This window comes from Geotrypetes seraphini, chromosome 6 (genome assembly GCF_902459505.1).
Source record: "Geotrypetes seraphini chromosome 6, aGeoSer1.1, whole genome shotgun sequence".
Lineage (NCBI taxonomy): Eukaryota > Metazoa > Chordata > Amphibia > Gymnophiona > Dermophiidae > Geotrypetes > Geotrypetes seraphini.
In genome coordinates this window covers 240,618,061-240,643,630 of record NC_047089.1, presented here as the reverse complement: position 1 = coordinate 240,643,630, position 25,570 = coordinate 240,618,061, and the positions used below count along the sequence as shown (strand labels likewise).

General features: G+C 44.1%; 1 protein-coding gene across 2 annotated transcripts in view; it reads right to left on the bottom strand.

The window, feature by feature from the left end:
* Positions 1 to 25,081, bottom strand: part of MAP7D2 (MAP7 domain containing 2) — a 148,668-nt gene extending 123,587 nt beyond the window's left edge. For both annotated transcript variants that reach the window (XM_033950470.1, XM_033950471.1), the window contains exon 1: positions 25,002 to 25,081. In XM_033950470.1, the coding sequence (XP_033806361.1) occupies positions 25,002 to 25,053 (52 nt within the window). In that variant the 5' untranslated portion in view covers positions 25,054 to 25,081. The remainder of the gene's footprint in view (positions 1 to 25,001) is intronic.
* Positions 25,082 to 25,570: the final 489 nt, after the last annotated feature.

Here is a 25,570-nt window from a genome sequence, read left to right as displayed (position 1 = left end):
GGGAGAGAAAGAATAAAAAAAAGAAAGAAAGAAAAGAAAAGCCTAAGTCTGCACATATATTCTAGCACCTGTTAATCTAAGAGGTTTAAACACTAGTTCTATATATGACTCGGTATTCTGGAAAAGTGATAAACGTCACCATCTTTGGATATAGTAAAACGTTGCATGGTTTCCTTACAGGTTATTTTAAAAGAAATTTAGGGGAGTTTCTGCAAGTGGAGGCCTCCCATTAGGTACCCTAAGGGAAAATTCATCTACAGGCGCCAACGATTAGCATGTACTAAATGCTAAAGGCGCCCATTATTATTCCTATGGCCATCTTTGGCAATTACCGTAATTCCTCATATAAAGGCTGTGGCCTATACACGGGTTTTACAAGCCCTTGTATGGGGCACGGCCTAATTAAATGGGGTGGCCTATATAAAAAATTATAAGCATCCCCCCCACCCCGGTACATTTTTTGGAAGCCCCCTCGCTGGCACGCGGCTCGGGTCCCCAGCGGTGCATCTCTTCGGCATCCGGACTGCTCTCGCACCGTTTGCTGAGTGCCTGAGGTCAGTTCTCATGAGTCCCGCGAGAGCTCACATCAGCCATTCAGCGGGCGGTGCGGAGGCAGGCCGGATGCCGAAGAGATCACGGGTGCCCTGCACCGCTGGAGACCCGAGCTGCACGCCAGTAAGGGGGGTATACAAAAAAGGTACCGGGGGGGGGGGAATGAATGGAAAAGGCAGGGAAGGTACCAGAAGATAAGCTGTAGCTAATACCATGGGGCGGATTATCTTACAGTTTTTAAACATAGGCCACTCTTTTTTGCGGCCTATATGTGGGGAAATACAGTAGTGTGCACTACCACGGTAGCACCCATTGATGAATTCCCCCCTTTAATGCCATATAGTGATACCCTATCCTATAATGACACCATGTTCTGTTATGGTAGTAGCATGACCCAGTATCGGTATACCTAACACTTAGGTACCTATAGTTACACCAGCCATAGAGCCTGGCACAACTGCAGGCACTTCAATGCAGCAAAATGCACATAATATAAGAACATAAGAATTGCTGTACTGGGAATTTAAAACTGTGACCAATGGATGCTCCCGCCAAAATTCAAATTTGTGTCACCAATCAACTTTCCCACCAAATTTCAAATCCGAGACCAACAAACTTTCCCGCTACATTTCAAATTTGTGACCAACAAACTTTCCCACCAAAATTCTAATTCATGACCAATGGTCCTCCCAGGTCAGTTGACCCACTGGATATATCTATATATATAAAATTGTATGTATGTATGTATGTTCCAGCATAACTCCAAAACGCATGGACTGATTTCAACCAAACTTGAGATCACTATGGCTGTGAGTTCACCATGTGACCATTGTAAAAAGCGTAAGAATGGCACCTTCTATTGATTACCCGGTTGACAGAGTCCTAGGTGCGGCCAGCAGCCAAAGCACAAGTAAGAACTATTTATGAAGAAAAATTAGTTTAAATCATATAATAAAGATAGCATGTAAAAATATTGCAAAAAATGTTTCAGTTCCTCCTAGGTTTTGTTCTCCCTGAGGACGACCTGGAAACCCAGCTTGGGTCAGAGAACATTAGCACAATTAGAGAAGGTGGAACGTTGTGAAGTTTTGATAAAAAGGAGAAGATTTTAAAACATAGGACACAAGCGTTATGGATGTAATTTAAGATAGCACATATCACAGTTGAATCACTGCTGAGACATATAGGACCTATTGCTGAGAGATCGATTTAAAAGCTGCCAGAGTAAAGATAAGTACACTGTGAAACTCTACTGTATAACTGATATGTATAACAAGAACAGCTATTATAAACAGTAGAGACTATATGTTACTACAGGCAGGGTATAGGGAACGATAAGGTGCAATGATGGTTCCCTGAAAATCATGATCTTTTATCTGTTTCAAAAGTGACCTGGTGGAGGTACTGAGCACTTTATACTCATTAGATATATGTATTTAAAAGTTGCTATAAAGGATATTGAAGATTTTAGTATAGGCATTAAGATATTTGAATAACCGTTATGAGTGCCAAATAAGTAATTGATAATTATCCCAGAGATTTTGGATGGTGGAAAGGGGGCGACATGGAAAGAATCATGGAAAAAGACAGATATTGCTTTGACCAATTGTGTGAAGCTTGGGGAATGATGTCACACTGTGCTGTGCAGTCATTGCTGTAACAATGCCTCCCCCAAAAAATAATATAATTGGCCAAGTGCAATCAAAGCTACATCTAGAGCTTCAGCGACAGTCCAGCAGCATAAGGCCCAACTACAGGATATGAAAGAAAGAGCTGCTACATCTAGAGCTTCAGAGACAGTACAACAATGTGAGGCCCACCTAAAGGATATGAAAGATAAGTGTCTAATCCAGGGCTGCCCAAAAGGTTGATTGCGATCGACCAGTAGATCGCGAAGGCAACGCGAGTCGATCGTGGAGCCCTTCCCGGGCTCCGTGATAGACTCGCGTTACCTTCCATTCTACCTGCTTCCTGACCCTATAAAGAGGATGCTGAAGCGCCAGGCCGACCAACGTTCCTCATTCGACGTCAATTCTGATGTCGGAGAGGAAGTTACGAGCTAGCCAATCACTGTCTGGCTTGCCCGGAACTTCCTCTCCGATGTTAGAATTGATGTCGAGTAGAGAAAGTTGGTCGGCCTGGCGCTTCAGTGTCCTCTTTACGGTGGTGGCCTATTCCCTGATTGTGGCGGCGGTGGCGGCCTGTTCCCTGATGGCGGTAGCAGTGGCTTGGGGGAAGGCAGGGAGACAGAAAGACAGACAGGGAGACAGACAGAATGTGGGCATGGAGAGAGAAAGACAGGGAGACAGACAGAAAGGGGACATGGAGAAAGAAAGACAGGGAGACAAAAAGAAAGAAATGGGGCATGGAGAGAGAAAGACAGACATACAGTAATAAAGGGGGAGCAGGGAGACAGAAAGAAAGACGGGGAAAAAGAAAGAAAGGGGAGGAAGGCAGGGAAAGAGGAAGAAAAAATTGGGGGAGGGAATGAGGTCTGGAGGAGAAGAAGCATACAGGAGGCTGAAAGAAGGGAAGAAATACTGGATGCACAGTCAGAAGAAGAAAGTGCAACTAGAGACTCATGAAATCACCAGACAACAAAGGTAGGAAAAATTATTTTATTTTCAATTTAGTGATCAAAATGTGTCCATTTTGAGAATTTTTATCTGCTGTCTATATTTTGCACTATGGCCCCCTTTTACTAAACCACAATAGCAGTTTTTAGCACAGGGAGCCTATGAGCGTCAAGAGCAGCACGGGGCATCCAGCGCAGCTCCCTGCACTTAAAAGCGCTATGGTGGTTTAGTAAAAAGGGAGGGGGTATATTTGTCTATTTTTGTATAGTTGTTACTGAGGTGACATTGCATAAAGTCATCTGCCTTGACCTCTTTGAAAACCCGCGGAATATAAATGATAATTAACATTTTCTCTGCGTAAAGTGTGCTTTGTGTTTTTTAAAATTTTATTGTTGGTAGATCATTTTGACTTGGTCATTTTAAAAGTAGCTGGCAAGCCCAAAAAGTGTGGGCACCCCTGGTCTAATCCATAGTTTTTGGGCTCGCTGAGACACTCCCGATGCTGTTTAAGTCCAAGTTCAGCCCCATAGAGAGGGCCATTCTTGCTGCTGAGATTGGGATATCTGGGCAATGCTAGGTGATCAGCTAATATAACAAACTGCAGACCCTAAAGAGAACTACACCATGGTGGCTGAAACGTTGGTTCTACCTACCCAGATGCGGAGAGACCCAGACAACAGCAACAAAAAATGACGCCAGCCATGGAAGCCTAAAAGATCATTTTTATTACCAATCCTTCAGAAAAGTATCACAACCTACAAAGAGTCCTTTCTGTAAACATATTATAACATTTTGAAAGTAAGATTTAAGGGTAGCTAAAAGTAGGAAAATTTTTTGTCTAGCAATTGTTGGAAGGCAATATGGAAGGGAGGTAGAAACATAGAAACAGAAAAGTGACCAGAAAAGGGCCAAGGCCCATCAAGTCTGCCCACTCTAGAATTGTGCTCTATATCAGTGGTCCCCAACTCTGTCCTGGAGGACCACCAGCCAGTCAGGTTTTCAGGTTAGCCCTAATGAATATGCATGAGAGAGATCTGCATATAATGGAGGCGAGAGGCATGCAAATCTGCCCCATGTATATTCATTAGGGTTATCTTGAAAACCTGACTGGCTGGTGGTCCTCCAGGACAGAGTTGGGGACCACTGCTCTATATCAGTGGTTCTCAACCCTGTCCTGGAGGACCCCTAGGCCAATCGGGTTTTCAGGCTGGCCCTTATGAATAAGCATGAGAGAGATTTGCATATAATGGAAGTGTCAGGCATACAAATCTGCTCCATGCATATTCATTAGGGCTAGCCTGAAAACCCGATTGGCCTGGGGGTCCTCCAGGACAGGGTTGGGAACCTTTGCTCTATATGACATGCCCAACCCCCAGCACCTCCAACTTTCTCACTGCACCATGCCCAAAAAGAGGATGCAATGGACAGGAAGCAATTTTGGGGCCTTTCTCTCCCATGTGGCCACACTGCTTTCCAGGGGCATAACCAGGATTCATTTTTGGGGGGTGTAAGGTATTTTGTTTTTACACTCCTCCCCCTCTTCTGTATTAATAATTTTAGCTTTGCTGATGGGGATACGCAGAACTAAACCACTGCTACCTCAACAGTGACAAAAAAGTCAGTGGCCTCCTTTCCAGCCGTCAACACCAGCACTCCTTAGTTCATGCGTGAACTAAGTATATGCATGGAGTACCAGTGTTGGTAGCTGGAAAGGAAGAGGCCACCTGGGGCAATTACAGACAGCGGCTCTCATCAGCTGCTACTTTGGGTTGTGGTTGAGGGAAACCCCCCAAGACTCCCTGTGTCTGAGCCAGCGCCATTCTCACAGCCCTTGATATGGCCCCAAGATCAAGCATCAGATCATGGTAAACTTTCTGCCTTAAACTATTAGACGCTTTCTATCGAAATATTAGACCACTGGGTTCTTAAACCTGTCCCGGGGGACCCCCAGCCGGTTGGGTTTTCAAGATATTCCTAACAAATATGCAAATCTGGCTCATGCTTATTCATTAGGGATATTTTGAAAACCTGACTGGCTGGGGGTCCCCTAGGACTGGTTTGAGAACCACTGTTGTGCTGGCCCAGGTTTTTATTTTGCTGGAATCACAGTTTTCACTGTGCTGTTAACAGCTTTACTGAACAGTCTTCACAAAGACGTTCACTAAAACCTCCTCAGGTTTTGTACCGAAAAGCAGACTCTCCCCATGGGCCAAACACTACTGAATTCACTGGAACAGACTGGCACTTCTCTGAGGATCTCCTTCAGTTCCCTTACTTCTGTAGCCTTAGTGTTATCAGTCAGACTCTAGTTTTGAACAACTTTCTTAAATAACTTGAAGTAAAGAATAAACACAATTTGATGATTTCAAGGCAGTCTAACTTTGTACAGAATCTTCTTACTCTACCAGCCCATCCTATTCAAAGGGAAGCTGGGAGTGTGTCCACACACTTTGTAGGGAATAACACTGTGCCCCAGACTTAGATAAGAATCTAAGCTGTATTAGGCTAGCAGAAATAAATGAAGGAAACCTGGTGAGAGGACAATATTAAACCCAGGTTTTCATGCAGCCATGAAGTCTTACAAAATGAATGCTGTTCTCTCCCAGAAGCTAAAAGGTGGGCGGGCTCAAGCTCTCTGATTGCAACCTTGCTCTCTGAGAGAAGCAAAGCCCTCTGGGGATTTAAGTCCACAGAGCATACTTTACGTACACATCTTAGAATAAACATATACTTGTTCTATACAATAAACTGAGAAAACATGGAGGCAGAACAACTGTATTAGACTATTTCTTGTGATTAGGCAGCCAGGTGCTCCACCATAATGAAACCATTTTTAATTAAACTGAAATTAGCTCTCTCATTTAGTTAAGGGTTATGCATATGATAAACTGCTTTTCCGTGGTACAACGAAAGCAGTTTGCATGTTATATCCTGGTTCTTTCTCTGTCCCCAGTGGGCTCACAATCTAAATTTTTGTTCCTAAGGCAATGAAGGGTTAAGTAACTTGCCCACGGTCACAAGGAGCTGCAGTAGAAATTGAACCCAGGTGCTCAGCCCACTGCTTTAACCATTATGCTACTCCTCCACTCTGTTTTCTGCATTAATGCATGCATTTACTTTTGTGCATTTTCCCTGCACAAATTTTATTTATTTATGTTCGTCAACAAATTACAACGAAATGCCTCCAAAATGGAACTCCTTTGGATCCGCAAAGAACACAACTGCATCCGTCCCTCTCTAAGCTCAACTACCATAACTTCAAAAGACCAAGCTTGCAGCCAACCGATCGCTCTCCAACCACATCACTCAGATGGTACCATCCTCATTTTACTACCTGTGTCAACTCTGAAAAATAAGGAACTACTTTTCGGAGTCCGGCTTCACCCAACTACTCTATGCCTTAGTCCTCTCCTGCATGGACTACTGCAATGCGCTATTCAACGGTCTCACAGCAAAGAACGTACGACGTCTCCAGTGTGTACGAAACGCGGCAATCAGACTTCTAAAAAAAACCTCCATCTCCTCAACCTGGTCTCCTAGGCTCTATCATCGGCTTATTGGCTGCCCGTAGGTGGCTTCAAGGGCCTGATGCTAGCATTCAAATCCTTGCACGACATAGCACTGGGCTATGTGGTGACCAAGCTTTCTCCGTACATGCTGAACAGGATGAAATACGCTCCGCTCCGTACATGCTGAAAAGGTCCCTCCGCTCCCAGGATGAAATACACCTCAAAATGCCCCCTAGGGGGCCCTTCAACTGTAAGCCACAAAATGACGTTCCCACTCCCACTTCATACCAACCCACTGGAATCAACTCTCCCCACAGATTAGATCCCTTGAAGGACTCCTCAGATTTAGGAAAGCAATAATAACATACCTCTTCACCTAACCCCCCCTGCCCTCGAGTGATAGATTACAAAGAAATGTATTTTGGTACTAGACCCCTGGTATGTGTCAATTTAGGATAAAAACTTGTACTGTAATTATGGAAAATTATAACCTGTTAAATATCCTGAGCTCTTTGGAGAGGACGGGATAGAAATGAAATAAATAATTTATTTATCTATACCGTTCTCGCAAGGGAGCTCAGAACAGGTTTTCATGAATTTTATTCAAGTACTCAAGCATTTTTTCCTGTCTGTCCTGGTGGGCAATGGGGGGGGATTAAGTGACTTGCCCAATGTCACAAGCAGCAGTGCAGGATTTGAATCCACAACCTCACGGTGCTGAGGCCATCGTTTTAACCACCGCAACACACCCACATACCTCATGATCTCAAAGTTTTGCATTATGAGCCAATTTGGACTTGTTCAAAGTGACATTGGCCCACTCAGTCGAGTTTTAGCACTTCCATAAATGTTAGTGCTCTTTAGGGCACTGACCTCAGGGAGAAGCAGATTAAACTATTGGCATTCTTAGGACATTTTGTTAAACCAAGCGCGCCAAAGATTTCATGGTTGTCTTTTCCCCAGTGTTTTGGAATCCGACAGCTTATCCCTTTCTATTTTCAGGTTAATTCTGGAAGCCGAAAGAAAGAGGGAGGCAGTCCGCCCTGGATGCCATCTTGGTGGGGGTGCTGGCACCCATCCTCTTTTCTGCCCCTCCCCCCACCGCACATATGCCACTTCCTTTCCCCCCTACCTTTTTAATTTTCCTGATGAAAAGCAATGTTGCAAACTTACTGCCTTCGTCGGTGTTGGCTCTCTATGATGTCGTTTTCGGGTCCCACGCCTAGTAAGCGATGTCAGAGGAAGAGCCAACAAGATGCAGGGAGCAAGTTTGTGATGTTGCTCGCGCCTGGATAATTAAAGAGATATGGGGGAAGGAAAGGGGGGCATGCCAGATAAAGGGGGGTTCTAGGTAAATTATTCCAAATAAGAAAATAATTTTTTGATTCTTTCTTAGAACGTAAATGTTTTACGTAAACTGGAAAAAGCAGGATCAGATCATTCTTTCCGCTTACACTTTTAAGGAATCTGGGAAAAGACAAAGGATGAATAAGACTTGCTTATTGGGAGTAGAACCCTTCAAAATCTCGTATACTAAACTTGCCACCTTGAACAGATGATTGGTGCAGGCATCATCTTGTACCATCATCTATTTAGGAGCACCCAAAAAAATTCTAAGGAAATTAAGGATAATTCAGAATACAGCTGTTCAATTGATTTTTGGTTGAAAAAAGAACGACCATATTAGTCCATATTATCGTTTACTTCATTGGCTGCCTTTGGAGGCAAGAGAATCATTCAGATTCTCCTGTATCTGCTTTAAGCTGATATCGGGATTGTCTCCAGCTTACCTTTTTCCTCATTTTGTTTTGCATAGACCATCAAGAGAAACTAGAAACTTCTACTTATTTGCTTATCTAAAAATGAATGGGTGTAGATAGGACCTTAGCATTTCAAGCTGGTAGGCAGCAATCTTGGTTAGGTAAATGTATTCAGCAAGCTATGTTATCCTATTGCAGTTTTCGGAAACTAATTGTTCGATAAGTTTATTAATTAATGAGAGTTTTATTATTGAAATTCTATTTTACAAATATTCGTATTTTTTACTGTTTTCACTGATTGTCCAGCTCTTTTTAGTATAAACCGCCTAGAACTTTTGGTTATGGTAGTATAAAAGAATAAAGTTATTATTATTATTAGTATTATTATTAATAATCTAGCCTGAAACGGTAGCAAATATAACTGAAATAGTAAAAGTGTAGCTTGAGCACATTTGCGAGACTTGTATATCAATTTGGCAGCCATGTTTTGTAGTTGTTGACGGTCTAGAGCCTAAGGGGCTCATAATCGAAAGAGAAAAACGACCAAAAACCATCCTAATTCGGCACTTGGACGAACATTGTCAAAATACGTTCAAGTGCCGATAATTAAAACGGGTTTTGGACGTATTTCTAAATGACCTAGGCCTTCATAGTGCCGCTGAACGACCAAAGCTAAACGGGGCGTTTCAGGAGGAGTGTTGAGGGCGGGAGTTGGGCCGGACTTGGGCCGACTTAGACTTAGTCATACCGCATGTAAAACCGAAAGTTATACAGCACAGGATCAACGGAACTTGGATGTTGTGACTTAGATCATTTAAAACATGGTCTAAGTCACAAAAACCCACCTAAAGTCACCAGATAAGCACTGCAAACACATAATACAGACCCCCACACACTACCCCAGTGATCATCGACCTTCCCCCCTAAAAATATTAATCACAACTTGAAAATTGTGCCTCCAGAACATCATCACCTGGCAGCCTGGCATAGGAAAGCCTAGTCGTGCCGAAGCATCTTAAGCCGTCTGTAAAACCTGGCAGTGATAGAGTATTGAATGTTTGCTGGCTATTGGCCCTGACGCAGTGGACTAATAACGGTGTCCACGAAACGCTGGCCGCGTCGGCTTAGCCACTAAATAGGCTAAATAAAGAACTTGACGTGGAAGCCTAAAAAAGAAAAAAGAAAAAATAAGAAAAAGCAGATTGAGATAAGTGATTTAACTGCCTAGTATATAAGGATACACTGTGAATAGGACTGAGTTTTAATATCTTAATTTCACCTTTAAGAGTTTTGAATTCTAGTCACTACACTTAAGGTCTATTTATTAAAAAGTTTCAAAAATCTAATTAGGGTATGGGCCTATGACCGGAGCATGGAGCTATTGAAATACGCTGACAGTTGAGTCTGTGATAGGACTACGCGTATGCTCCGAATCTGAGGCCCTCCTCTAAGTTTCCTACACAGTGGATATATCATGTTAAGTGGTATTTTTCTCTATATGAGTAAGTGATTTTCTGACCACTTGGGTTAATTTTATTTAGTTTATACAATATTTTTCCTGCCCCAGAGCATTCGGTTATGAGCTACAGCCTCAAGCACCCTGAGGTTGTGGGTTCAAGCCCCACGCTGCACCTTGTGACCCTGGGCAAGTCACTTAGGGGCCCCTTTTATTAAGCTGTGCTAGAGGTTTTTAGTGTTAACTGGTATGCTGAAAACCTCTAGGACAGCGTAATAAAAAGGATGGGGGAGGGGGGTTAATCCTCCATTTCTCCAGGTACGTTAGATAGATTGAGGAGAGAATCCTGCATTCACCGTGGGCCTCATCTGGGGCAGCCTCCTTGGAGCGGCTGGGGCACGGGCAGTGTGTCTGGGAGGGAATGCATGGATGGGAGAACATCGCAGGGGAGGAGACATAGGCATCCTGGGACTGTCTGCCAAGTCTCTTCCCTGAAGAAGCCCTTTCTGGAAACGTCAATCGCTCCTCCTAAACTTACTTGCTCCACTTCATCACTGACGCTGAAACCGTGGATTGAAGACAAAGTTTTATTTTATTTTTCTTTCCAGCTTATGATTTATCTTTCATCTTATCTATTGTTTTGCCTTTTGTCTTTGTTTTGTTCTATTTCTATCATTTAAATTTCCCCCTTCTGCTTCTTTTTTTTTTTTTTTTTTTAAGTTCAATGATTTTTATTGAAAATTTCAAAAAATATACAGAAAGCAGTTAAGACACACAAAATCTGAATAAGAACCATTGGTATAGAATAAAACCATGTCTGCAATCAATAATATATAACCAAATTAATAAAAGAATGCAAGGTATGTGTAACTGCTAAGAGCAGATAGATGAGAAGCAGAAAAGCAAAGAGAGTGAATAAGAGAAAGGGAGATAGAGGGAAAGATTAAGAAAAAGCAAGAGATAGATAAATAGCGAGATAGAGAGGCAGAAGTGTCTATAGAGTAGAATGAACATACGAATCTAAGAATAACCAAGGTGATTTGCTTCGCACCATGTTTGCGGAGAGTCGAGAGACCGTATTTTTCTCATATGCATAAGATTCAAATTTGTGATACATGCTGAGAGAGTTCCACCAAAAGGTGTAATCGAGTAGCGAGGGTGATTTCCAATTTTTAAGAATATGCATAAGAGCTGTTACAAACATGGCATCAATGAGTTTAGGTGGGCAGTTTGTTTGTGCTTCTATTCCTTTCTCTCCTCTCTTCTACCTTCCAAAGTATTTAGATCAATGCTGTCTTGTTAAAATGTTTATTTTATTTTTATTTTTCCTCTAACTCTACTTTTCACTTCTCTATTACCCTCCAGGTACTTTAGTTAGATTGTGAGCCTTCGGGACAGTAAGGGAATTTTTCAAGTACCTTTCTTATTTCTAATCTTAATGTATATTTTCTGTAAACCGCTTAGAACCTAACGGATGTAGCGGTATATAAGAAATAAATTACATTACATTGTGAGCCTGCTAGGACAGATAGGGAAAATGCTTGAGTACCTAAATGTAAAACCACTTAGATCACCTGCATTGATAGGCGGTATATACATAAATAAATAAACAAGTTTCAAGTTTAATCAAATTTGATAAATCGCTTATTACATACTAAGCGAGTAACAATAAAATATACGTTATACAGCTTTAAAAGGGGAGAAAAAAAACCTGACAAAACAGACAGACTCAGATATATAAGGGAAGGAAAAAGAGAGGGAAAAAGTTACAAAATTACTATTCTTCAGACGAGAAGAAAGGAAAAGCCAAATAGGGAAAAAACATAAGGATTGGGATAAAATTGTTAAAATGGATTTGTTTAAAGATTAAAAGAAGCTTTAAAGAGAAAAGGTTTTAAATATGTTGAGGTCTTTAACTTCTCTTATGTATAAAGGCAGGGCGTTCCAGGTAACTGTGGCCCGATACTCCTGGACACCATCTTAAATGGGGCCAGACAGTGGCAAGGCGAGAGCACCCAGGCTGGTGGTGCCCCTTCTTCCCCTCCCCCCTTCCCCACTCCTCCTGCCGCGTGCATGCGCCCCTTTCCCTTCCCCCGTACTTCGTTAACGTTCCCGGCACAAGCAGGCACAGGCGCGGTTCCAGGAAGTGATGTCAGAGGAAGAGCCGACAGTGTTGCAACAGCAGGTTGGGGTTGCTCTTCGTGCTTGGAACGTTTAAAAGAGGTACGGTGGAAAGGAAGGGGCACACGGAAAGAGTGGGAGGGCAGAGAGAAGGACATAAGAATTGCCGCTGCTGGGTCAGACCAGTGGTCCATCATGCCCAGCAGTCCGCTCAGGCGGCGGCCCTCTGGTCAAAGACCAGTGCCCTAACTAAGACTAGCTCTATCAGCGTATGTCCTTGTTCACCAGGAACTTGTCTAACTTCGTCTTGAATCCCTGGAGGGTGTTTCCCCTATAACAGACTCCAGAAGAGCGTTCCAGTTTTCTACCACTCTCTGGGTGAAGAAGAACTTCCTTACGTTTGTACGGAATCTATCCTCTTTCAACTTTAGAGAGTGCCCTCTCGTTCTCCCTACCTTGGAGAGGGTGAACAACCTGTCTTTATCTACCAAGTCTATTCCCTTCAGTACCTTGAATGTTTCGATCATGGCCCCTCTCAATCTCCTCTGTTCGAATCCCTGGAGGGTGTTTTTCCCTATGACAGACTCCAGAAGAGCGTTCCAGTTTTCCACCACTCTCTGGGTGAAGAAGAACTTCCTTACGTTTGTACGGAATCTATCCCCTTTCAACTTTAGAGAGTGTGTGGTATCTGGGGCTGGCCTTCTCCCCATTACTACACCACTGGGGCCAGAGCCGATATGTGCTGTCTCTCCCCCTTTCCCCTCTTAGAGATAACCCCCTTCGAAAAGCCCCTTCAATTCCTATGGGCTGTGTCACATTTTCCACACTGGGACTTGCTAATGCGACTTTCTAAAAGGACTCCATAGTCCACCGACCTTAGCGAGGAGGACATTGGCACGCCGACAATTCCGCTCAGACATATGCGTGCAGCGACAAGTGCGCACATGAAGGGAATAGAACTGTCGGGGCACAATTGTAAGTGTAGTGGGGGGGGGTTGCGCCAATCTTTTAATTTAGAGCGGGTCAGCATGGAGCAGCCCCCCCCTCATGAGCGCGAGAGTGGGTAATTGTAAAAGGTTCCCCCCGCATCAAAGCGAGAGCGTGAGTTGTAAGTGTAGTGTGTGTGTGGGGTTCCCCCCACATCCCCCCTGAACAAGAGCGCCAACCCCCCCCTGAATGACAGTGCCCCCCCTTAGAGTAGAAAACAGAAGGAATACAGTGGCACGCATGTGGCCTGCATGCAAATGTTGGGGCTGAAATGTCAGCGTGCCAATGTCCTGTGCTCATTTGATGGGTCACCGCATGGAACAGACTGCGGATGGGCAGACTAGATGGACCATTTGACCTTTATCTGCCATCATGTTTCTATGTTTCTATCATGTCTCTAGCAGTATTCAAATCCAAGCTAAAAGCACATTTTTTCGAGGCTGCTATGTCCATCCAAAGTTTGTATTTATTTGTGTCGTTACAACAAATACATATATAATAATAAAAACAACAATAAACAATGAAATAGTCACAAACTGTAAGGAAAACCATATATGCGATCGGCGCTCAAATATACAACAGGGGATTCAGTTCCCATACTTCATTTTACAAAATAAATATCTTTTTAGTAATCTCTCTGCAAGAAACGGTTGCCTTCCAAGCAAGTCTGCAAGCTAAGCAGCATCATCAAGCACTCCTCATCCTACCTCAACTTCAGAAAACTAGTTAAAACCAACCTGTTCAACCGATTTGTGACCAAGGATGCCTAAAGTCTTCACTGCTTACTAGAGAATGACACAGTGACAAAATTCATCACCGTTCCCATCCCCACTGATAACCGCGGGAAACCATCTTCATGTCATTCTTTAAGGAGAGAGGGAAGAATCAGAGTATGAATGGCCACAACCACTGACCCTCAAGCTTTGCTTTGAAGAATGCTGGTGTAGAAGGACTGAGGTTGAGATAGACACTGAAGAATAACAGTCTCTGGTATCCAGAGCAGATATTGTGATGTCATAATACCTCATTCCACCAGTGCCTAAGAGCCAATCACATCAGTGATGTCACAATGGCTTCATTATCCTTGGCTCACATAAGCACATCCACTGACCCGCAAGCTTTGCTTTGAAGAATGCTGGTGTAGAAGGACAGAGGATGAAATAGACACTAGACAATGACATGGGTTTATTTCCCACGGGTATCCGTGGGGACGGGAACGGTGATGAATTTTGTCACCGTGTCATTCTCTACTGCTTACCCCATGCTGTATGATCAACCCTTCTTATTGTAAACCGCCTCGACCTACTTCTTATTGTAAACCCGCCCCTACAATGTAACCTTACTCTGTATAAATATTCATGTACTCAAAGACTTCATTGTTTTTTCGCTTAATGTCCAGCTCTTCTTTATTGTAAACCGCCTCAAACTACTTTGGCTTTGGCGGTTTATAAACAATAAATTATTATTATTATTATTATTGTCTGTCCAAATTATATTGTAAGCTCTTCTGAGCAGGTACCTTCTATTGCTTGTTAAATATACAGCGTTGTATACATCTTTCAGCGCTTTAGAAATGGTAAGTAGTAGTCTGCTTTTCAAATCGCTCCATCTCTGTATTACTCTTCAGGTGACTTTTCCACAGTTTCAGTGTTCATAAGCTGATCCTTCTCCCTCTAAAGTCTTAAATTTTTGAGCCAGTGTTCCACAAGAGTACGTCAATATGCCAGTATCTGCAACTAGAGACCCCCATTTGTAATAAGGCCCCAAATAGCGCAAAGAGTTACCTCCTCAGCCAACAACTTCAAATGTCACTAAATGCACACTATGGCGTTGCCGAGATGAAATATTGCGCTCCCAGGCAGAGAGAGGTCAGTGGCAGACCTGGGGAAAACCATTGCTTATCCTTGGGGTTAAGCAGCAAGGAATCTTGCTGCTTTTGGGAATCCTGCCAGATACCTGTGACCTGAATTGGCCACAAGACCGCTCTGTTCAATAGATTTAATTCCTAGTCAAAAAACGCCCCCCTTTCTTTTTTTAAAAAAAACTCTCACTCTTCATGCTGATACTACGTATCTTCATCTAACGGTTTTCTGTTTTCAATGACTGTTCAGTGTTTTCTTCACCAATTATATTCTGTAATTCGCAAGCTTTCCAGCCTCTTTAATGTAACATGTTAAGATTGTACTGTAACCCATTAATATCTTTTTCTTGCTTTTGTGTACTCTACAATCACTGACTGCTCAGTGACACCTTCACTATTTGTACGCTGTAATTCGCTGATTGTATAGCTCTCTTCACTGTGAACCGCCTAGAAGTCGCAAGATTACGGCGGTATAGAAAAATAAAGTTATTATTATTATTTTTTTTGAAAACAGGCTACGGTCTCCTTTTCCAAAGCTGTGCTAGCGTTTTTAGCGTGCTCTAGCCGAAAAATGACCACCTGCTTAAATGGCGGCGGTAGCGGCTAGCGCGTGCGGCATTTTAGCTTGCGCTAAGCGTGCGCTAAAACCGCTAGCGCACCTTTGTAAAAAGAGCCCTATGGGGCTTGACGGATCTGTGGCCTGACCCAGAATCACAGGTCTCATTTTACTATTACTTGTGATGTAATCTGGATTGAACGCCATGTTTTGGGAAAAGCATTTTATAAATGATAGGAAATGAAAGAAAGAAAGAAAAAAAAAAAAGAGAGAGATAAAAACCAGACAAACACATTCTGTAGAGCAGTGTTTCCCCAACTCTGTCCTAGAGAGTTGCGCGGGGACAGAAGTCCCCACCCATCCCCGCCAGGATCCTCTCCGTCCCCACCTGTTCCCACCAGGATCCTCTCCGTCCCCACCCATCTCCGCAAGGAAATACCTCCATCCCCGCCCGTCCCCATAAAAAGCAGCAATTACTTCTGATAGGATCATCAATTCCACCGTTTCTTTTGTGTTTGTGCTGCTGTTTTCCTTGTGGAATCTCTTTGGTGGAACCCTTTTTTTGTTTTCTGTTCAGGTAATTAACTTATAAACCCCCTCTTTTACTAAGGCTGACGTGATGACATGAAGGCTGCCAATCAGGTGGAAAAAGCTTCCTCCAAGGCAAGACAAATGATGGGTTGTATCCGTAGAGGTTTTGTCAGCAGGAGTCCTGAAGTCATCATGCCGTTATACAGATCCATGGTGAGACCTCACTTGGAGTACTGTGTTCAATTCTGGAGACCACACTACCGTAAGGACGTGCTGAGGGTCAAGTCGGTTCAGCGAACGGCCACCAGGATGGTCTTGGGGCTCAAGGATCTAACGTATGAAGAAAGACTATAAAAATTGCAGCTGTACTCACTTGAGGAACGAAGAGAGAGGGGAGACATGATTGAAACGTTTAAGTACATCACGGGTCGCATCGAGTCGGAAGATGATATCTTCTGTCTCATGGGACCCTCGACCACCAGAGGGCATCCACTGAAAATCAGGGGAGGGAAGTTTCATGGACTCTCCAGAAAGTACTTCTTCACCGAAAGAGTGGTGGATCATTGGAACAGACTCCCACTGCAGGTGATTGAGGCCAGCAACGTGACGGATTTTAAGAGAAAATGGGATGCTCTCGTGGGATCTTTGAGGGAGTAAATTCAGAGGGGCGGATATTTGGCAGGGGCAGACTCGATGGGCTATGGCCCTTTTCTGCCACCATTTTCTATGTTTCTATGTCCATTATATTATATGGACGAACCCTGCTTACAAAGCCTTCCGTCCCCGTGGGAATCCCGTTGGCTAGAGATGGGTCCCCGTGGGAGTCCCGTGGGTTAGGGGTGATTCCCACGGGACCCGTAGTATTCCTGCGATCCCCGTTCCCATGCAGACCTCTACTCTGTCCTTGAGGATCTCCAGCCAGTCAGGCTTTTGGGATAACCCTAATGAATATGCATGAGAGAGATTTGCATATAATGGAGGTGACAGGCATGCAAATCGGCTCCAAGCGTATGCATATTCATTAGGGCTAGCCTGAAAACCTGACTGGCTGGTGGTCCTCCAGGACTGGGCTGGGACCCACTGCTGTAGTGCACAGCTGGAATGGTTACACATTTGATTACTGGGTGTGAGGGGCTGAAATCAAAAGGTCTGTATTTAAAAAGGAACAGCAAGGTTAGTACAGCTCAACCATTTGGAACTGTGTAAACAGACATCCCAGTACCAGGAAACCACTGGTGTCAATAGCACTGCAGAAACCAGAGCTGGTAATCACACGGGACGTAGCCAACGAGAAAGGTTCACAATCACATTCAGAGGCTAATTCTCAAAGGGTCACCTAAAGTTAGCTGCTGGGGTGAATTCTATATGATATAAATAATTGCTTTTATAGTATAGTAGCACATTACCACCTCTTCGGACCCCTCCTATTCCCTTCTTGAGCGCTAAGTTCAGACTCCCCTTTGTCCTATGTGATGCCACTTGTTCTGACTCCCTTTTGTCCTGTGTGTCTGTCATAGTTAGATTGTAAGCTCTTCTGAGCAGGGACCATCTCTTACCTGTACAATGTAGAGTGCAGCATGTGCCTGGTAATACTATAGAAATAATAAGTGGTTGTTGTATAACAGTTTTGTTTACTGTCATTTCTAACCCACCTTCATCCAAGGCGGATTACAAAATAAACAATTAAAATGCAAACACAATTAACATGGAATGTTACCACAGTTTGGGTTTCTGCGCACAGTTGGGACCTGGGATGGCCACTGTTGGAGACAGGATAATGTCTCCTTTGGTCTGTTCCAGTATAGCAATTCTTATGTGAGCCAAGTATAGGACAATGAAGCCATTGTGACATCACTGATGAGTTTGACTCTTAAACACTGGTGGAATGAGGCTTTATGACATCACAATCTCAGCTCTGGAATGTAGCTACTCTTTAGGTCTCTGCCAGGTACTTGGGACCTGGGTTGGCCATTGTTGGAAACAGGATACTGGGCTTGATAAACCTTTGGTCTGTCCCAGTACAGCAATTCTTATGTTCATATGTAAGCCAAGTATAGACAATGAAGCCATTGTGACATCACTACTGAGTTTGACTCTTAGGCATTGGTGGAATGAGGCTTTATGACATCACAATCTCAGCTCTGGAATGTTGCTACTCTTTGGGTTTCTGCCTGGTACTTGGGACCTGGATTGACACCTCTGGAAACCGGATACTGAGCTTGATGGACTCAGTATGGTTATACTTATGAAGTTATGCGAGTAACTGATTGCAATCTAGTACCCCACCTCCCTCCCAGGTCCATACTGCCCTTGAAATCTCGCACTATGGATTTTGACCCTGCTTCTATAAATGGCACCTACAAAAATAGGAGCTGAGGAACGTGGCGCATAGCTTAAGTTAATCAAGAGTTAGGTGCCATTCATAGAATTGCGCCCAGCAGGGCCTAAATTGGACTTAGGAGCCGGAGTTTAGGCCCAAGAAAATCCTAGCATTAATAGGGAGTGCCCAAGTCCAATTTGGGTGCCTACATGCAAGTGGAGAATGACACAGGGACATATTATTCCCCGTCCCCACGGGAACTTATTTTCCCGTCTCGTTCCTGTGAGTTCTTTTCCAGTCCTTGCTCCATTGCTGCAAGCTCTGTCCTCATCTGCACAACCCTCAAACACTTTAAATCACAAGTAGCAACATTCTAGAGCACAGATTGTGATGTCATAATGCCTCATTCCATCAATGCCTAAGCTCCGTCCTCATCTGCACAACCCTCAAACACTTTAAATCACAAGTAGCAACATTCTAGAGCACAGATTGTGATGTCATAATGCCTCATTCCACCAATGCCTAAGCTCCGTCCTCATCTGCACAACCCTCAAACACTTTAAATCACAAGTAGCAACATTCTAGAGCACAGATTGTGATGTCATAATGCCTCATTACACCAATGCCTAAGCTCCGTCCTCATCTGCACAACCCTCAAACACTTTAAATCACAAGTAGCAACATTCTAGAGCACAGATTGTGATGTCATAATGCCTCATTCCACCAATACCTAAGCTCCGTCTTCATCTGCGCAAGCCTCAAACACTAAAATCAGTAGCAACATTCTAGAGCTCAGATTGTGATGTCATAATTCCTCATTTCACCAATACCTAAGCTCCGTCCTCATCTGCGCAAGCCTCAAACACTTTACAATCATAAGTAGAAACATTCTAGAATTCAGATTGTGATGTCATAATGCCTCATTCCACCAATGCCTGAGCTCCATCCTCATCTGCACAAGCCTCAAACACTTTAAAATCCTAAGTAGCAACATTCTAGAGCTCAGATTGTGATGTCATAATTCCTCATTCCACCAATACCTAAGCTCCGTCCTCATCTGCGCAAGCCTCAAACACTTTACAATCATAAGTAGCAACATTCTAGAGCTCAGATTGTGATGTCATAATGCCTCATTCCACCAATACCTAAGCTCCGTCTTCATCTGCGCAAGCCTCAAACACTAAAATCAGTAGCAACATTCTAGAGCTCAGATTGTGATGTCATAATTCCTCATTTCACCAATACCTAAGCTCCGTCCTCATCTGCGCAAGCCTCAAACACTTTACAATCATAAGTAGAAACATTCTAGAATTCAGATTGTGATGTCATAATGCCTCATTCCACCAATGCCTGAGCTCCGTCCTCATCTGCACAAGCCTCAAACGCTTTAAAATCTTAAGTAGCAACATTCTAGAGCTCAGATTGTGATGTCATAATGCCTCATTCCACCAATGCCTAAGCTCCGTCCTCATCTGCGCAAGCCTCAAACGCTTTAAAATCCTAAGTAGCAACATTCTAGAGCTCAGATTGTGATGTCATAATTCCTCATTCCACCAATACCTAAGCTCCGTCCTCATCTGCGCAAGCCTCAAACACTTGAAAATCCTAAGTAGCAACATTCTAGAGCTCAGATTGTGATGTCATAATGCCTCATTCCACCAATGCCTAAGCTCCGTCCTCATCTGCACAAGCCTCAAACACTTTAAAATCCTAAGTAGCAACATTCTAGAGCTCAGATTGTGATGTCATAATGCCTCATTCCACCAATACCTAAGCTCCGTCCTCATCTGCGCAAGCCTCAAACACTTTAAAATCATTAGTAGCAACATTCTAGAGCTCAGATTGTGATGTCATAATGTCTCATTCCACCAATGCCTAAGCTCCGTTCTCATCTGCGCAAGCCTCAAACACTTTAAAATCATGTGTTTGAAGCTTGTGCGGTTAAGGCTGAGCTTACAGGAATGAGATAGCGACAGCAACAAAATTTGTGGGTACGGGATGGGGAAATTGAGTTCCTGTGGGGATGGGGACAAATTTGTCCCTATGTCATTTTCTACATGCAAGACAACACCCAAGATATGCCCATGACCCGCCTCCTAACCACACCCACTTTCTGGTAGGCCCCTTGGACTAGGCGCCTATCATTCAATTTTAATTTTTGCCAATTATTGCTCATTATCAGTGCCAATAAAGCTTTTTAAATAATTATCCCGTTTTACAAATCCCTCGAAAGCAGTTTTTAGTGCCGGCTGGCACACTGAACGCTCCGCGCTGCTCCCAACTCTCATAGGAACACTATGAGCGTTGGAGCAGAACGGAGCATTCAGAGAGCAGCCAGCGCTAAAAACCACTATTGCAGTTTTGTAAAGGGGGTGGGGGTATGTTGGGTACCTAGATTGGCAAGGCATGCTGATCTAGGTTTCTAACGTCAGGGTACATCGACATATCCGCGCAGGACAATTGCACTGGGATAAATGCAGCCTGACAATTGCACGCACGGACAAGTGTGTGCAGGACAATTGAGGCCCGTAAGTGGAAGGCCCTGATTTGTTGACACTCCTCAGGCCCCATCCCTTGGGAGGGGTTTGGTTCTTCTCTCTCTGACACTGCGGGAGTGTAGTGACAGTTCTAAATGAGCGATGTCTTGCAATACGAGTACATACAATATACACGCGTCACATCATCACAACTGAGCAGATGGTTCTTCTCTCTCTGACACTGCAATGTAGTGACTGTTCTAAATGAGCGATGTCTTGCAATACGAGTACATACAATATACACGCGTCACATCATCACAACTGAGCAGATGGTTCTTCTCTCTCTGACACTGCAATGTAGTGACTGTTCTAAATGAGCGATGTCTTGCAATACGAGTACATACAATATACACGCGTCACATCATCACAACTGAGCAGATGGTTCTTCTCTCTCTGACACTGCAGTGTAGTAACTGTTCTAAATGAATGAGGTCTTGCAATACAAGTACATATAGTATTTTGTATTAAAGGTTTTGGGTTGTGGAACGAATCGTCTGAGTTTCCATTATTTCTTATGGCGAAATTTGCTTTGATATACGAGTGCTTTGTATTACAAGCATGGTTCCGGAACGAACCAAGGTTTTACTGTATAAGATTTTTAGTGATTCATTTTGGTTTGCTCTAACACTGCCGTGAACGTAGCAGGAAGTTTGCAAAGGGGGAGAGAGAGGGAACTAGCAGTGGGTCTGAGGCTGCACCCAATGTACGGGATCATTTTGCATATATCATGGCAGGAATGAACAAATGTATAGATTCTACCATGAGAACAGCGGCATCATCAGAAATGGATTTCCTGTACCGGGAACATATATTATGCTAGTTCTGGGACTTAAAGAAAGCCTGACAGCCGGGAGCCCAGACCATGGCTTCTCCCATTACAGACTGATATTCCTGAAAATGCAACCTCAAACTGTACTTTGTCTTCATGAATCCAACTCACTTTACATCATTTCTGCCTAGAAGAGCCTTCCTGCAAGTTTACTGTCCAGCCTGACTCTGTGCTTGATCTCCTGTCCATAGGAGCAGCGTGGGTTTGAACTCACAAACCTCAGGGTGCTGAGGCTGAAGCTTGAACCACTGCACCATGCTAGAAATCAAAAGGTAGTAAAAGTGTGAACCAAGTATGGGACAATCAAGCCATTGTGATTCACTCTTATTGGTGGAATGAGGCATGATGATGTCATAATACCAGCTCTGGTTATCATAGGCTGACATTTTTCACACTATTTATTTATTCAATTTTCTATACTGTTCTCCCAGGGAAGCTCAGAATGGCACTGCTCATGGGTGTAGAAGAGGGAGGGGACATTTGTCGTCATCGTCCCCGTCCCCCCCCCCCGTTCCCCCCTCCCCCCGTTTCTTAGCCACTCACTGCTGCCTGCTGCCTGCTTGTTTCTCCTCCACTAGAGCATTCTGTTGGGTAATACAAAAAATTACTCTGCCCCCTCCCTCCTTGAGGCAAGCCTCCAGATAAGGGGTGGGGGGTGGATGGGTGTCTTATCCCAATAGTGCCAGTCTCACACGGCTATTGCTCTGTTCACATCCTGCACAATTGTTTAATCAGGCACAGTCTGACACCTGATAGGCTTCAGGGCCTCAGCAAGATATTTATATTTTACTAATAAACATGACAAGCAGACAAACTTGCAGATTTATAAGTCACAAATGACTGCATTTGTTCTGCGACAACAGAAATTAAAATCTCAGGTCTCGAACAATCTTGTTCTTTGAACACTTTACACCAGAGTCTTGATTCTTTTTTCTAAGTTCAGTATAAAGTCTCTTTCAATTCAGTTGCAATACACAGGTCTGATAAACAGTATTCGCACAACATTCTTTAAGGTTCCCCCCCCCCCCAAGTTTCTTATTCCTATACAGGCAGTCCCTGGGTTAAGAACGAGTCGTGTTTTTCAAGCTTTTCTTAAGTAAGATTTGTATGTTACTCAGAACTTGTAGATTTGAAGATTCTGCTCCCAGCTGACAAAAGGGCCAACTGTCCCCAGTGCCAGTGTTCCCTCTAAGGTACAGCATGCACAACCACACACTGTTTTTAATGTGGCCAGACATCGTTCCTGAATCTGGGTAGGAGTCTCTGCCACTGGAAATGCTGCTCCGTGAAATAAAATGAAGCTGTGACCACGTTCTTAAGTAGCAACATTCCAGAGCTCATATTGTGATGTCATAATGCCTCATTCCATCAATGCCTAAGCTCTGCACAAGCCTCAAACACTTTAGAATCCTAAGTAGCAACATTCTAGAGCTCAGATTGTGATGTCATAATGCCTCATTCCACCAGTGCCTGAGCTCCGTCCTCAGTTGCATAAGCCTCAAACACTTTAAAATCATAAGCAGCAACATTCTAGAGCTGATTGTGATGTCATAATGCTTCATTCCACCAATGCCTGAGCTCCGCCCTCAACTGCGCAAGCCTCAAACGCTTTAAAATTCTAAGTAGCAACATTCTAGAGCTCAGATTGTGATGTCATAATGCCTCATTGCACCAATGCCTAAGAGTCAACTTCATCAGTGATGTCACAATGCCTTGATTATTCCTATACAGGCAGTCCCTAGGTTAAGAACGAGTTATGTTTTTCAAGCTGTTCTTAAGTTGGACTTGTATGTGACTCAGAACTTGTAGGTTTTAAGATTCTGTTCCCAGCTGACAAAGGGGTCAACTGTCACCAGTGTTCCCTCTAAGGTACAGCATGCACAACCACACACTGTTCTTAATGTGGCCAGGCATCGTTCCTGAATCTGGGTAGGAGTCTCTGCCACCGGAAATGCTGCTCAGTGAAATCAAATGAAGATTGAACCTCGTTCTTAAGTACGGTTCGTACTTAAGTTGAGTGCCTAACTCGGGGACTGCCTATCAATGGAGGTTGTCTAAGCGGTTTTATATTCAAGCACTTAAGCATTTTCCCTGTCTGTCCCGACAGACTCACAATCCACCTATGTTCCTGGGGCAATGGAGGATCAAGGAGCAGCACGGGCCTTGAACCCACAACCTCAGGGTGCTGAGGCTGTGCTAGGCCACTCCTTCCACTTTAACTGGAACACAAAAGTCCTTACACATGTCTTCATAAAAGTGGACACATTTGCTTCTAGAGACAACCCAAACAGTCCAATATCTCATCTGGATAATAACGAAAAGAAATGGCTCTTTAATAGGGCAAACAATTATTAACAAAATGAAACTGAAGTGGAGCTGCAGAGCTCTCCCAGGTCCTGTTGCATTGTGGGAGGAGGACTGTTGCATTGTGGGTAGAATCAGGACTACAACTACCACAATGCTCTGGGATTTAACTTTTAAACCAGGGCTTTGGGGAGGGGGGGAAGGGAAGCCTCCCTCTTGAACTGGGTAACCTGGCATCTGTGTACAGCAGAGGTGTCAAAGGCCCTTCTCGAGGGCCGCAATCCAGTCGGGTTTTCAGGATTTCCCCAATGAATATGCATGAGATCTATTAGCATACAATGAAAGCAGTGCATGCAAACAGATCTCGTGCATATTCATTGGGGAAATCCTGAAAACCCGACTGGATTGCGGCCCTGGAGGAGGGTCTTTGACACCCCTGGTGTCCAGTCAAAGGTGTCTAACCTGATCTAACTAATAATTGGTCAGGAGCATTTTTAACCATAAATATGGGAGAAACTTACCAAATAAACCATATTGAGCCCATTATATAAGACTTTCTCAACCTGCACCAACATTTAAGTGGCAGAGAGAAGGGACTGTGTTTTAAGCAGCTCCAACAAGGCTTTGCCAAAGGGACTCGAAGGATGACGAGATCAACAGCACCTGCCAGAGGCTTTGGCACTCCCAGTCGGGACTATTTCCTTTAGCAGATGCGAGGGATGGAGATAGACGAGACTAAGAAAATGGGAGCCATCGCCTTTAGATTGCTACCGGCCTTTTCTTTAGGACCTAATACAATCACAGCTCGCATTTTGCAAGCTCTGCAGCTGTTTTGTACATCAGACCTTGCAAAGCCTTTGAAGCTGAGCACATCTGGGTCGGCGATTTAAGCCGAGCCTGGAGACAGCTGGGCTGCACCTGGGAGGGGAAGGCTTTGCGATAAGGAGACAACCTGGGAGGAAGACGGATCTGAGCCCCCACTCCACCCCAGGAGGGGACCAGCCCACCCCAGAGCTCCGACTCCTCCCCTGCCCGGCAGTGCACCTGCCCCCCTCCCTCCCTCCCTCCTCCATCCAATAGCCCCTCTACTACCCACTCCTACCTGCTGCCGGCCGGGGATCGGACGGCGAGGTCTTAACACTCCTTTCCGCCATCTTCCACCAGTAACACTCTCTTCCCTCCCCCTCCCGCCTCCTGGGCTGTCCTCCTTTCCCCCTCCTTCTCCTCTTGCCTCGTTCTATTTGACTCTCTCTCTCTCCCTCCCTCTTGCCACTTCTCTGTGCCCCTCCCTCACTTCTCTCTCCTGTGGGTGCCCCTGTTTGGGGGAAGGTTCTCACCTGTTCGTATTCATCACCCTCCCCTAGGGCAGAACTGCCAAGTTACCCCTTTGGGCTGATCCTAGTTTTAAACTTACATCCCAGAGTCGTAGTTTATGATTCTACCCGTTGAAATCGGTGCTTCTGATGCACCAGAACTGGCCCAAAAGTCTCCTTCCTGGAACAGGTCATTTGGTTGTTCTGTCAAGATGACATTTACAAGAAGAAGCCCAAATCGTATTGATCTTTTTATAAGGCTGAGCCTTATTTCTCTCTCCCACTGTTTCTGTGGCTTGCTTTCTGCCCTCCACTTTGCAAAGGTATCCTGCCAGCTCAGCAGCCCAAAGGTAAGGGA